A 14071-nucleotide genomic window follows, 5' to 3' on the forward strand; every position below is an offset into this window, starting at 1 on the left:
TCGTTGGAGACACGCTGAGTTGTAAGTGGGTCACTGGTGGGCGCACTCAAGGGCGCCCATATGATAATTTGTAGGGGGGGGCCAGACTTATGGGTATGAAGTATTTTTAATATTTTGGAAGACTTAACTGCAGCTTGTTACTAGCCATAAAATAGTTCCAGTTCTGACCCTGTTAAAATTTTTTTGTCCTGTTACTAAAATACTAGACCACAGTACTCATTCGCCATAAAAAAAATCTTTATTGGCTACTTTATTAATTAAATATTAACTATTTTATTGAAACAAATGAATTTTTAGCAACACAAATGCAGGAATACAGTCCTTATACTTTTGCAGCGTCTCGGGTACACGGATATCAAGAATACAGTCCTTCAACTAATTGCTCTCTTTACCCCTAAATAAATATCGCGTACAAATTAAATTAAAATAATTATAAAGTTTAAAACGTGTTGGTCAAAAGATTCAACTTTGGGAGAGAAACGATTTAAATATGTTATCACAGTCAGAAAACAGTTGTTTTTAAATGTAACACCTGGACTACGCTTATAATTATAGTCAAAAATTGTTTCACAATTAAATGAATATTACTATGTTTCGATATGAATCATAATTGCTTATCATTTAGAATTAGCACAGATGGATTCAGTAGTCGAGGACTATAAGTTTATTTAGTGATAGTAAAGCGCAGAAAAAATTAGTTTATTATTAAACTGGACAATTTAACCAAACATTATTTAGATGTTAAGGAATTAAGTGACACCAAAACCAATGAAAATAATCGAAAATTTCTAAATGCTGACACAACTCATATATCAGCTTTCCACAGAAGAGTTTAGTTCGGCGCAATTAATCCACACAAAGCAACTGGACACTATGTCGACGCGTATTTTAAGAATATAAGAAGATCCACATCGCACTATAATTTTTTTTTTTTTTCGTGTCGTGTGGTGCGGGCCCCCATTTGTGGTGCGGGCCCATAGGCTACAGCCTAGATAGCCTGCGCGTAAATACGGCTCTAATAAACCCTCAAATAACATGTTCAGTACTTAACTTCAGAATTAAGAGTACATTAGAACCTCGATTTTACGGAGCCCGGACTCAACGAAGCCGCGATTTTACGAATATATTTTTCAGGAACCATCTAAAATTCGGAAAATTTGACACCAAAATATATTAATTAAATAACACTATAAAAACATATAAAAATATTTATTTTTAATGCACAGCGTATTCATATTTTAAAGCTAATACAACAGCCATTTACCGTTAGTGAATATTGTATAAGTTACTGCGGCTTCAAACTCAAAATCGAGAAGAAAAAAATGGACTAGGTACACTTTATTTGTCGCAAAGTTTGAAATTTCTTCGATTATAAAATTATGTCAAGGTCGTAAAAATATTTATTTTACCGCAAATGAACTATACTCGACATTCCTTACCCATTCCAACATTTCCAGCTTCAGAGCATAACAACTGAGCTTGAAACCTTGTGAAGCGTGAGAGTAAGAAACGATATTGAGTAGCTACTTCCTCTCCTTTACGCTAATATCCAGCAACCCATGCCATTAGGCATTATCTTGACATGTGTCGCATTCATTACCTTCTCTGCATCGGTTTCCCAGTAAAAAACGCTCAAAAATGGTACAAGTGACGCAGCAAGTAGACGTGACGAGCGGATTTTCAACTAAGCTTTTTTTAACTTACTATACAAACAAATAATTCCCTATGGCTATCACAAATTCAAGGGCTTCTCGCACTAAAATATACTGTGTTTTTAATGAATGTCTGTCGTTACAGAGCAGCGATTTTCCTTCACCAAATAAGCCTATGATTAGAGACCGTAAAAATTCGCGGATTCCTTTCGAGACAGGCTGGAATCCAAACTCGTTTAGCTTAATGCTGCGTCAGTGATTGGACCGCAATTTACCTGAACGACTTTGAGCCAATGGCAAACACTCAATAGAAGAATTATCGAATCATAAGAATCGCAGTAAACAGTTCTCCCGAGTCGGTAGCCAATGACTAGGTGATAGTTGCCCGAGTAAATAGGAGCATTGTGGAGTCTATCATAGTGGTCATTGAAACCGCGAATTTTTCCAGTCTCTACCTATGATCACTTTTATGAAACAGTACAGGTGTACACTGAACTGTGTGCTTGTTCTCCTCGATTATGTTACTAAAAGTGCGTTCATTAATATTTTTCAAGCCGATCTGTTAAAGATTAACTGATAAATATGATAAGGTGAAGTCCATAAAAATGCAAGGCCGGGAATTCTTCCAGCTCATCAACCCGACCCTGGATAGTCTCGTCTGTGTTCAGTCGTCTCTGGCAAGGAGTGGACAAGTTTGCAAACTCAAATATAAATTTATTTTAGTAGCACGCGTCTTACGAAAAGGAAAGATATCCAAGAAAGGCATGTCGGACAACCTACTGTCACCACACGAAAGTTAACATTATGCAATGCGTGGTGCAACTGTGTTTAGTCGCTTGATGTCACTTTTATATCACTCGTGAAATGAGGCAAGTCGTGGAATATTAAAAAAAAAAATAATGGGAACGCAGGGGATGGCAGAGGGCAGTCATTGTTTTTACTATTTAATATTATATATTCCGTTCAATAAATTATAACCTGTATCTTCACGGGGTGGGGTGATTAAAATTTTATGAAGATAACGATTTTACGAATGCAATCCAAGCGACCGTGAGCGTACGTAAAATCGAGATTCCAATGTAAATTGCTTCCGAGTCTACTGAAGGTAGCGGAATCCTTATCCTTTTAAACTCTTTATAAGGGAAAAAGTGGTTTTCCTCTAAATTCAAAATTCCAAAATAAATTTTATGTTGTAGACTTTTCTGAACAATAATTCTTATTTGTGTAACTTTAAAAATTGCGAATATTCTGAGCGGATGTGACGAATGAGGAAAACTAAGAAACACTACATAATAACAATGGTTTTTATCTTTACACTTTTCACTTATTTATTTACACTTTAGTTATTTATCCTGACTGAATACACTAAACTAAATCTAGACCAGATGCATAAAACTGTAGGTAGACCTAAAGACTATTGAAAAATCTCTGTTTTGAGACGTTATTTGTGAACATACACATTATTATGACGAAAAAGTAGCAAAACATTTCGCCGTCTACAAGTACATGTCAACTTACGCGTCATCTAACTCTGACTGGTCTAAATCTGTTGTGTTGTGTTATCGCGTGAGCTTGGGCAGGATTACGAAGGGGAAATACTCGCCACGGGCGTTGCGCTTGAACAGCGTTTTCTCCCTGTACACAACACCTTATATCGCAGCATGAGAAACTAATGCTTGAACTAACATAAAAAATGAAGTAAACATGTAAAAAACGATATACAATAATATCTTCGTGTTGAACCACTTCTACACAATACCGAATTTAAATAATTTTCTTTAAACCCCTGACTACACTATATATTTTTTTCCTTCCCTGAAAGCTAGGGGGGGGCCACGGCCCCCCCCTGCCCCCGGGTATGGGCGCCCTTGGGCGCACTGTTGCCAGATACACCGGATGACTCGACACAAACAGGTTTCTTGTTTGAAGAGACTTTTTTTACTACTTGACTGTATGAATTAACAGAATCAGTCTTAGAAGATAAGATCTGTTTGATCTGTTGCAGTTCATTTTTTATCTCTGCAGTTTCACTACGAGAGTCGATAAGAAGGGTTTTTAACACCATATTCTCGCTTTTTAACTCGTCAAATTTCATACTGAGGGATTTCACGGCCGAGATTAAGTCTTCCATGGTGGGATCAAGAAGTTTTACCGTCCAAGCTTCACTAGATGATTTTTGCTTTGATGAACTTTCACTTGCTTTTTCAGATATTCCCGGCGAATTAGAAATCACTTTTTTAGTAGGCGATCTGAACATTTTAGTATCCGTGTCAGGAACTAATTCAATGATCGTATCATTATTATCGGGTAATGAAAACCCATGAAAGTTGGAAAGATTAAGCAGCGATGAATCAATTATGAGTGGAACTTGAACTTAACGATAGTGAAGAAATATTAACACATTAAAGCCGGGGAGCGCGCGCGCACGTCCGTCGGCTATGAACGCTCAGCCGTCACTGAACACAACTGGTTGATATGATGATGATGACTTGCAAGAGCAGATGAAATATGTAAGTAATTAAATGTTTTTCTTCCGTATCTGTAAACTTTTGACTAGGAAAGGAAATACTGACATATTTTATTCAAATAATTAAAGATGTTTAGGTTGATCATTTGTGATGTAAATAAAACTTATTACAAACTTTTATCATTAACCTAAATTATTAAACATACACAATTATTACCAGGGGGTTGATTGCTCACCCTTTAAGTTATACTATCTAGCTTTCGGAATGTGTACATAAGGTGTGTATTTGTTGTGATTTTATTTACCAGTACAAAGGGTTTAATTTTGTTCCCCTACTTTTTAGGTTATGATAGTGCACTGAGAAATGTGTAAACATTTGGTGATTTTAACTGTCAAATCTGAGTAGGCCATACAGTCTCCTAAAACAACAAAATGGGAAGGATTTACATCAGAAAACCAGGGAACAGCGAACAGCAAATTGAAATTGCCTTGAAAGATGTGGTAGATAATGGACTATCTTTACGCAAAGCGGCAAAGAAACACAACATATCATACGGAACTTGAAGCTTTGTATTTATCGCCGGGGAACTAAATACCCGGAAAAAGTTTGTAACCACTCCAAATCATCGACTTCCATGATGATGTTTGGCTCGGCTTCTGGAGTTCTGCTCCCACCTTATGTCATATACAAGTCTGAGAATATGTGGAACACCTGGACACAATGGTCCAAAAGGAGCACCTTGCTGTGACAAGCCATGTTGCACATTAGGCGCTAGGTACAACAGAACAGTGCATGGTTGGATAGACATGTCTACAAACAATGACTGGTTTTCCTTAACATTCCTACTACATGCTAGGCGGCTTGAAGGGAAAAAAATTGTTAATGGAAGACAACTTGGCATCACATTTCAACCCAGATGTCATAAGGCTATGTGAAGAAAACAATATTTCATTTGTTTGCATACCTCTAAACTCAACAAGCATTTGCCAGCCACTGGATGTAGCATTTTTCAGGCCTTTTAAGGAAGCATGGAGAAAAACCCTTACTGCATGGAAATTGTGCAATCGAAGGAAAAGTGGCATTCCAAAAGATGAGCTTCCAGCTCTCTTACACGACACACTTTTACACATGGATGCAGTGCCCCCCAAGAAAGGAGACCTGGAAGGTAGTGCTATTAAAAGGAACTTGATGGCTGGATTTAAGGCATGTGGCATTGTTCCCCTTAATGCACAAAAAGTGCTAGACAAACTTCCAGGTGGAGAATCTGAAGTGACTGTTGAAGATGTAAATGATTCACTAGTACAATTTCTTAGCATTCAAAGATATGGTTCTACAACTGCAAAATCTTGTCGAGGAAGAAAACGTGTGCACGTTGAGCCAGGACGAAGTATTACGCATGCAAGTGCAATAAATGAATATGGTACTGGTAGTACTAGTGACAGCAGTGCAAATGGTTCTACAGCATTGCCGAGTAGTGAAAGCAGCAGCAATGAAAGTGACGGTGACGATCATGAATGTTCATTGGAATATGAGAAGCCAACAACGGACAATGTTAAAGGTGGGCAGTACATTTTAGCAAGATTTCTGGGTGGCAACAGGAAAAAAACTGAGTTTCGATATGTGTGTATAGTTGAAGAAGAGATGGATGATGGGAATGTAGGTATGATAGGAATGAAGTCAATGGAAGAGTCTAAAAAAAGTTTCAAAGTTGTTGAAAATGATGTTTCTGTAATTAAGTTCAAAGAGATTCTTGCAGTTCTTACAAATCCAAAATTCGAAATGATTGGTGAGCACATTAAATACATTTTTAAAGCAAGTATTGATGTCAAAGAACGATGATGTATTCATCTACTTTTCTGTACTAAAACACTTAACCTTACATATAGTTGTCAGTGTTTGTGAAATGTTTCTTTGAAACTCTTGTATTTCTTTCTAGGAATTTAACTAAGACATTGAAGAGTTAAATGAATATATTTTTAAGTTCACATATTAAAATCAGTGAAGCAAATATGTACTCCAGTGGACTGATATATACGACTGAAGTTATTACTCTTTATGCATTTAATGTTCTAGTTATCTACCTTTTTCAAGTGTAAAGTAGGTGCCCAAAGTGTGTTTGAAATGTCATAAAATATATTGGCTTTTATTTGTTTAAGACACAATGTTAATAGGGATTGTAAACAGTCACCAGTTTACAGTATATTTTAATTATTTCCTTTATAGTCTAATCTTTGGTTGTGGACACTGTATCATAATTTATTTGTCTTGATGGTATTCTTCCATGGATGACATTTCCTTTCATGCTTTCTCATAGTCGCTATGTCTTGAGTTGCTACAACTAGAAAAAAAAATTCTAGGACGCTAAGGGAGTTGAAAGGCGTTTTCCAGGCGTAGGACTGTAAGTTGTAAATTCTCGCATGGGAATACAAGAAGACTGATGTCAAACGTGACAAAAATAAAAAAAAGGAATTTGAATATTGTGGAATTATTCAGCAACGTCCACATTCTATCTGCAGTAGACGCCTTAATGAATCACCTGAAGGTCTTATTAAGTGCTGGTAGCACTACAAAGAATTTATCTGTTATCTGATCATCAAGTGGTGAGAAATTTCCATAATTACTATTTACAGCAGCATCCGGGATATGGAGTCTTCAGTTCCTGAGAACAGCATAACATAATCGCAGTAGCTTTGAATTCCTTCCAAATACTCTTCTACCAGTTCCTGTGATCGCGATTCTATCTCCTGGAGGTGTTTTCCCTGAGATCATCTAAAACAAAACCCTACCAAACCCTGAGCTAGCAACGGTAGTGAATTTGCCCTAAATTATACCCAATGGTAGAACTAATATGAATGGTTTTGGAAGTATATATGAGGAAGTGCGGTATGATTGTTGTTTTGCTAACTCCAGGTATAAATGTTATATTAACTTAGTTTGAACAGTCATTTTTAGTTCAGGACTATCACTCCATTAAACATATATCATTGCTAATTTGCCAAGTAATATCAATTTGTGTTGTATTATTTCAATACTCTATAATATCACTATTGTGATACAATCGTTTTGACCCAGCTAACACGTCAAGATTAAGTTAACATTGTGTTCTTATGCCTAAACTCCTAGTATTGTGATTACATGTAAAACTAAACACTAAGTGATTAAATTAGTAAAACAAATCAATTGAGTTGATATTGAGTGCACAAGGACATGGGCTTGACAGTTACAAGAGAATTACAATGCCAATCACATAGATTACAAAAAATGGTGTAACACTCAGAGTGATGATGCAACAAATCCTGCTTTTAGAGTTATGGATAACTTCCTCGGATTTAACAACTTAATATCTAGAACAGACCAAATATTTGTGAGAAGTTTTGTGTATTACAGAGGGAGACCTGACCTCTTAGAAGTGGAGAATGAACGAATTACAAATAAAACTCCTACAGAACTACCATGGTATGGAAAAATGGGGGGTTGGAAGGGTTGAGGCAAAAAGGATGGAGTATACTAAGTCTGTTAGTAATTGAGAGAGAGGACCAGAGAAGAAATACTGGAGTGAAAATTTTGGCTCAAGGGGATAATCAGGTTATTTGTAAACAATATTTGATAGAAAACTGGGGGGATGATGAAGATGTTCTGAAGGATAATTTAGGAAGGATGAAGAGGAATAATGATTATATAATGGCAAAAATATTTGAGGAAATGGAAAGATTAGGAATGGAGGTCAATCATGATGAGACAATGCAATCTGCAGATTACTTGAAATATGGAAAGGTTCCAGTATACAGAGGGTTGTTTCGATGCTTGGAGCAAAAGAGATGGTCTCGAGTGTCATGTATAACAAATGATCAACTTCCTAATATGGCAAATATTCTATCCAATGTTTCATCTAACGCACTAACCATATCACACTATTCTGACTCACCAATAAATTCAATCTGTCATTATAACTGGATGGGTAACCTAGTAAGCCGATTACTTGAATTCCACAATCCTTGTTTAAGAACGACTCCTCAAAGCATTTTGAAGACTCCAGAGATTCTAAAAAGAAAGTCATACAAAATTGGTTTTCTATATCTTGACCCTTCGTTGGGGGGGGTAGGAGGAATGTCCTTGTCTCGATTCCTAATAAGATCTTTTCCCGATCCCATCACAGAGGGGTTATCCTTTTGGAAATTGATTAATAAGACAACACAAGATCCATTCATAAAACGACTCTCCGTAAAATTTGGCACTCCAAGATTAAGGAAATTCTCAAGTAGTGATATAAGCAAATTAACTAGATGATCCAACCGGATTGAACATTTATAAAGGTATGAACGCATTAAATATCATGAAATCTGAAGTCAAGAGAATAATACTGCAAAAGAGGCATTCTCTGAGTAATGAAATTGTAAAAGATACTGCAAATTATTTATCAGCGAATAACAAGAGGTTCCTAGACTTTCTGGTAACTATTCAACCGAGATTTAGTAGGTTTTTGAGTGAGATGTGGTCGGCCTCATACTTTGGATTAATTGAAGGAATCTTTGGAATTTTTCAAAACTCAAAGACAATTAGAAGACTATATAGTAGAAATTACAGTGGGGAATTAGATTCAATAATAAAGAAAATTGAATTATTTACAATTTTGCAATTGGCCAGATATAGAGGGTCCCAGGTGAATAAAATCTGGGAATGTAGCACTTCTAGAGCAGATTCTCTCAGAGAGAGATCATGGGGTGCAAAAATTATTGGATCTACCATTCCCCACCATCTGGAAATGTTAGGGAGTCCTTCAATTAACCGTAGAGACTGTGCCATGTGTCAGGAATTGGGGATCTCCAAGAACTACATCCAAGTTTTGATCCCAAATGGGTTAACTGATTCTAAAGATTGAAAGGGTCAACTCACTGCATATCTAGGTTCGGAAACTAGAGAAGATACAAACTTGATAACGAGACCTTATGATCAAAAGACCACTATTTCCTTTGTCAAAAGATTATACAGACTTTGAGACAGTATAACCTGGATTTCTACCTCAGTATCAAATTTGGCTGAAACTATCAGAAATCTGATCAAATCAATTACAGGAGATGAAGGAGGAGAAGTGATAGAAGGATATTCTGGTACCGGTTGCTTTGAACATAGATTTAGAAGTACAAGACAATCCGCAGGAGGATATGCAGCTCAACTTCCATCCAAACTTACAAAGATGTCTACAACAATAGATAATTTCAAAGAGTTTCCAGACGAAGACTACACATTTAAGTATCAATCTCTATTGATTTATGCACAAATGACATCCGGGGAGATTCATGATCAAGAAAAAGGTTATTTCAGAGATCATTATCATATTAAATGTGAACATTGCATTGTCCCGATCGAATCCCAGAAATTAGATGATACATTTGAATTGGATTTTGAATCTGTAGAAGAGATTTTATCTAAATGGAAACTGGAAGAATCACCTTGGTTTACAAAAACAGAAAACCCATCACTAAGGAAAGGGAACTGGGAAGGGATGAGTCCTAGGAGGAAATCATTTCATGTTGGGAAATGCCAGGGATTCATCTTCTCTGAATCGTTTCTCTCTAAAGAACAGGGTGCATTTTCATCTACTTTATTTCCTCTAACCTTGAGAGGGAAAGTCATCATTCCAGAATATCTTGTAGGGTTAAGTGAAGGATTGATACAAGATACAAGGGACCCTCACTCATGCAATTCATAAAAGGAAATTTAGAACCAAACAAGATTTTGCTCCTGTTGTGATAGGACATTTAAGACGTGTAATTGAAGGACTTGTGAGTCTTCATACTTTACAGCATTTTGTCAGTACAGATATATGCAGAAGAAGTTACAGTCTATACCTCATAGAATCCCTCCATCATATCCTCTCAACTCATATGATTTGAGTCGACTGGTTAAAAATTACATTAGTTTGCAGACTTCAGAGATAATGTTTGCACCCAAAGAAAAGGAATTTTGAGTTCTGTGGATTTTCTCTGAATTTGCAGATTATAAACATGTCGGTCTTCAAGTAATAGGAAGGGAGATAAGGAGACTATATTTTTCAAACAAATATTGGAGAAAATCAGACACAGAAAATCTCATACAACTTGGGAACGTTTCCTCAGGTCTAAGAACTAATGAGTATAACGGTAAGGCTTTGATTGAGTACACAAGGAAACAATGCTTCTTATGTGAGTCTAATATAAGATTAGCATGCAGAAGGAATATTAAACCATTTGTTGAGTCAAAAATCACATCTCTAAAATTTGAAAGGGAACCACAAGGAAGATTCTACTCATTACCTATCATGTTTTTTTCGGAATCCATTGCTCATGTTTTTCCAGAAGTACCCAGGTACCAGGATCAGGGAATCTCTTCACTGAGGTTTCATCAGTGCGCCACAGGGTCTTATTACAAGATTTCCACATTCGATTTGACGGGAATAAAAGATTTTATTGTTGGAGGAGACGGTTCCGGTTGGATCACTTTGTTTCTCCTAAGGAAATTCCCCAACTCTCGCTGCATATTTAACTCCCTGGTGAATTTAGACTCATTGAATTTGAAGGGGTCATCACCATCTCCCCCTTCTGCACTGGGATTCTTGGGAGATGATTGTACCTCTAGATGAGTCAACTTCTCTTCTGCTTGGGAGTTTCCATCCGACTTGTCTGACGACTCAACATGGTACTACTGGATGGACTTGATCAAAAATGAGGGTCTGGATATCAAGTTTTTATTATTTGATATGGAAATTCAAGATGATGATGTAATGTCCAGAATGGAAGAGAACCTCAATAAATATCTAGAAAAGATCACCTCTCGTAAGAAGAAGGTCATTTTTAAAACCTATCTAGGGAGAATAATAAAGACAGGAGGAATTGTTTCAAAATTGGGAGGAAAATTTAAAAGTGTAAACATTATGTGGTCAGATTGGAGCAGTAGTAAAACTTCAGAAGTGTATGTAACATTTACCTCTTTGAAAGATTTCCTCGATTTGAAGTTATCTCCAGATTTATCTTCAATCAATGCAAATTGGTCCAGATTCCCATACAATAGATCGGATATAGAGGAATTTGAAAGAATTATTTTAATGCAAAACTCAGAACTCCAGCCTATTCCTCCTATAGAATTAATTGTAGATCCATTTGAGCAATTGATGAACACACATATTTCAAGTAATCTGCAGATTGCATTGACTCATCATGATTGACCTCCATTCCTAATCTTTCCATTCCCTCAAATATTTTTGCCATTATATAATCATTATTCCTCTTCATCCTTCCTAAATTATCCTTCAGAACATCTTCATCATCCCCCCAGTTTTCTATCAAATATTGTGTAAAAATAACCTGATTATCCCCTTGAGCCAAAATTTTCACTCCAGTATCTCTTCTCTGGTCCTCTCTCTCAATTACTAACAGACTTAGTATACTTCATCCTTTTTGCCTCAACCCTTCCAAACCCCCATTTTTCCATACCATGGTAGTTCTGTAGGAGTTTTATTTGTAATTCGTTCATTCTCCACTTCTAAGAGGTCAGGTCTCCCTCTGTAATACACAAAACTTCTCACAAATATTTGGTCTGTTCTAGATATTAAGTTGTCAAATCCGAGGAAGTTATCCATAACTCTAAAAGCAGGATTTGTTGCATCATCACTCTGAGTGTTACACCATTTTTTGTAATCTATGTGATTGGCAATTGTAATTCTCTTGTAACTGTCAAGCCCATGTCCTTGTGCACTTAATATCAACTCAATTGATTTGTTTTACTAATTTAATCACTTAGTGTTTAGTTTTACATGTAATCACAATACTGTACTAGGAGTTTAGGCATAACTTAATCTTGACGTGTTAGCTGGGTCAAAACGATTGTATCACAATAGTGATATTATAGAGTATTGAAATAATACAACACGTAAGAGTTACAGAAATTTGTGTTGTTATGCCTAAACTCCTAGTATTGTGATTACATGTAAAACTAAACTCTTCTAAGTGATTAAATTAGTAAAACAAATAAATTGAGTTTAAACTTATTTTAATATAAATCGATATTACTTGGCAAAGTAGCAATTATATATGTTTAATGGAGTGATAGTCCTAAACTAAAAATGACTGTTCAAACTAAGTAAATATAACATTTATACCTGGAGTTAGCAAAACAACAATCATACCACACTTCCTCATATTACTTCCAAAACCATTCATATTAGTTTTACCATTGGGTATAATTTAGGGCAAATTCACTACCGTTGCTAGCTCAGGGTTTGGTAGGGCATTGTTCTAGATGATCTCAGGGAAAACACCTCCAGCTGATAGAATCGCGATCACAGGAACTGGTAGAAGAGTATCTGGAAGGAATTCTAAGCTACTGTGACAATGTTATGCTGTTCTCAGGAACTGAAGACTCCATATCCCGGATGCTGCTGTAAATAGTAATTATGGAAATTTCTCACCATTTGATGATCAGATAACAGATAAATTCTTCGTAGTGCTACCAGCACTTAAGACCATCAGGTGATTCATTAAGGCGTCTACTGCAGATAGAATGTGGACGTTGCTGAATAATTCCACAATATTCAAATTCCTTTGTTTTTTTGTTTTGTCACGTTTGACACCAGTCTTCTTGTATTCCCATGCGAGAATTTACAACTTCAGTCCTACGCCTGGAAAACGCCTTTCAACTCCTTTAGCGTCCTAGAATTTTTTTTCTTGTTGTAGCTACCCAAGACATAGCGACTATGAGAAAGCATGAAAGGAAATGTCATCCATGGAAGAATACCATAAAGACAAATAAATTATGATACAGTGTCCACAACCAAAGATTAGACTATAAAGGAAATAATTAAAATATACTGTAAACTGGTGACTGTTTACAGGATACATTATAAAACATTAAGGTTTATCTAATTATTTACTAAGAATCCGTTCCATTTACCTAATCAGTCTCAGGCCAATGATCAATCTCAAACCAGTGATCAATCTCACCCCAAGGTATATAAACACCTATACCTTAAAAACCACCTGATGGATTTATCTGGGGGTTGGATTGTTCATTATTAAAGCAAAGACTTGCAGCACTGTCGTTTAAACAAGGTGTGATCAATCTCACCCCAGATGTAGGTGTGAGATTGATCACCTCTATTTCTTAAATTTTCGTACCTAAAATTATTTTTAGCAAAATTTTTTTTCATACAAAATGTTCCCCTTGTAAAGCTGTATCTAATGAAGGAATGTGCATCTTAAAACAATAAATACTTATCAAATGGCAATAAAATATATGATCAGATTGATCAATCTCACCCCACTTTACGGTAGTTTGGCCCTTTATGAACCAAACAAAAATCTGCAATTGGGCCTTTCTTGAAATATATATAAAAATTTATCCATGCCATTATAGTTAATTCCTGTTTATTTCTCCAAGTTTGGTAAAGTTGTCAGTTGGTTATTGGTATTCCTGCCAACACAACATATTTGTCAGTGAACAAAATATTATTCAAACCATACTTATTTTCTAAACATGGATAAGGATAATGCAGATGGCAGTGATATTCGTCCTTAAAGGAAAAGGAATGAGATACAGTGGACAAAACATTCAAGGAAAAGGTTAAAAGCGGAAGGAAAGGAGCACACCAACACAGCAGGACATGTTATTCCATGTAGAACAGGCATAAATTGCAGGTTTGTTTTCTTTGTGTTAATGTCATCTTTTAATTTCACATAATATAACGATAGGCTACGTATGGTTAAACAATGGACATGTTACCCATTCTCGCAAAACCATTGCTTATAATGTAAAATAATATAACATAATAATAGGTACCGTATATGTATTGTAGACAATGTAAGTATCCAGACCTTTGCTTGTTATTCACAGGTGTAAACGCCAGTGCCTAACTATCCTACCACCAGAAACAGTAGATAACATTCTCACATCATTCAATAGGATTGGAGACAAAAACCA

At 36.0% G+C, this 14071-nt stretch overlaps 1 protein-coding gene across 10 annotated transcripts in view; it reads right to left on the reverse strand.

Annotated features, from left to right (window-relative positions):
- The window catches only part of LOC134527573 (protein HGH1 homolog), a 118775-nt gene that overhangs the window by 101544 nt on the left and 3160 nt on the right, over positions 1-14071 (reverse strand). For 2 of the 10 annotated variants that reach the window (XM_063360364.1, XM_063360365.1), the window contains exon 2: positions 13411-13564. The exons of 6 other annotated variants lie outside the window; for them this stretch is intronic. In XM_063360364.1, coding sequence (XP_063216434.1) covers positions 13411-13502 — 92 coding nt within the window. In that variant the 5' untranslated portion in view covers positions 13503-13564. Of the gene's footprint in view, positions 1-13410; positions 13565-13930; positions 14010-14071 lie in introns of all 10 variants that reach the window. 2 more of the 10 variants (XM_063360369.1, XM_063360372.1) reach the window with 2 other exon arrangements.

Source organism: Bacillus rossius, chromosome 1 (genome assembly GCF_032445375.1).
Source record: "Bacillus rossius redtenbacheri isolate Brsri chromosome 1, Brsri_v3, whole genome shotgun sequence".
NCBI lineage: Eukaryota > Metazoa > Arthropoda > Insecta > Phasmatodea > Bacillidae > Bacillus > Bacillus rossius.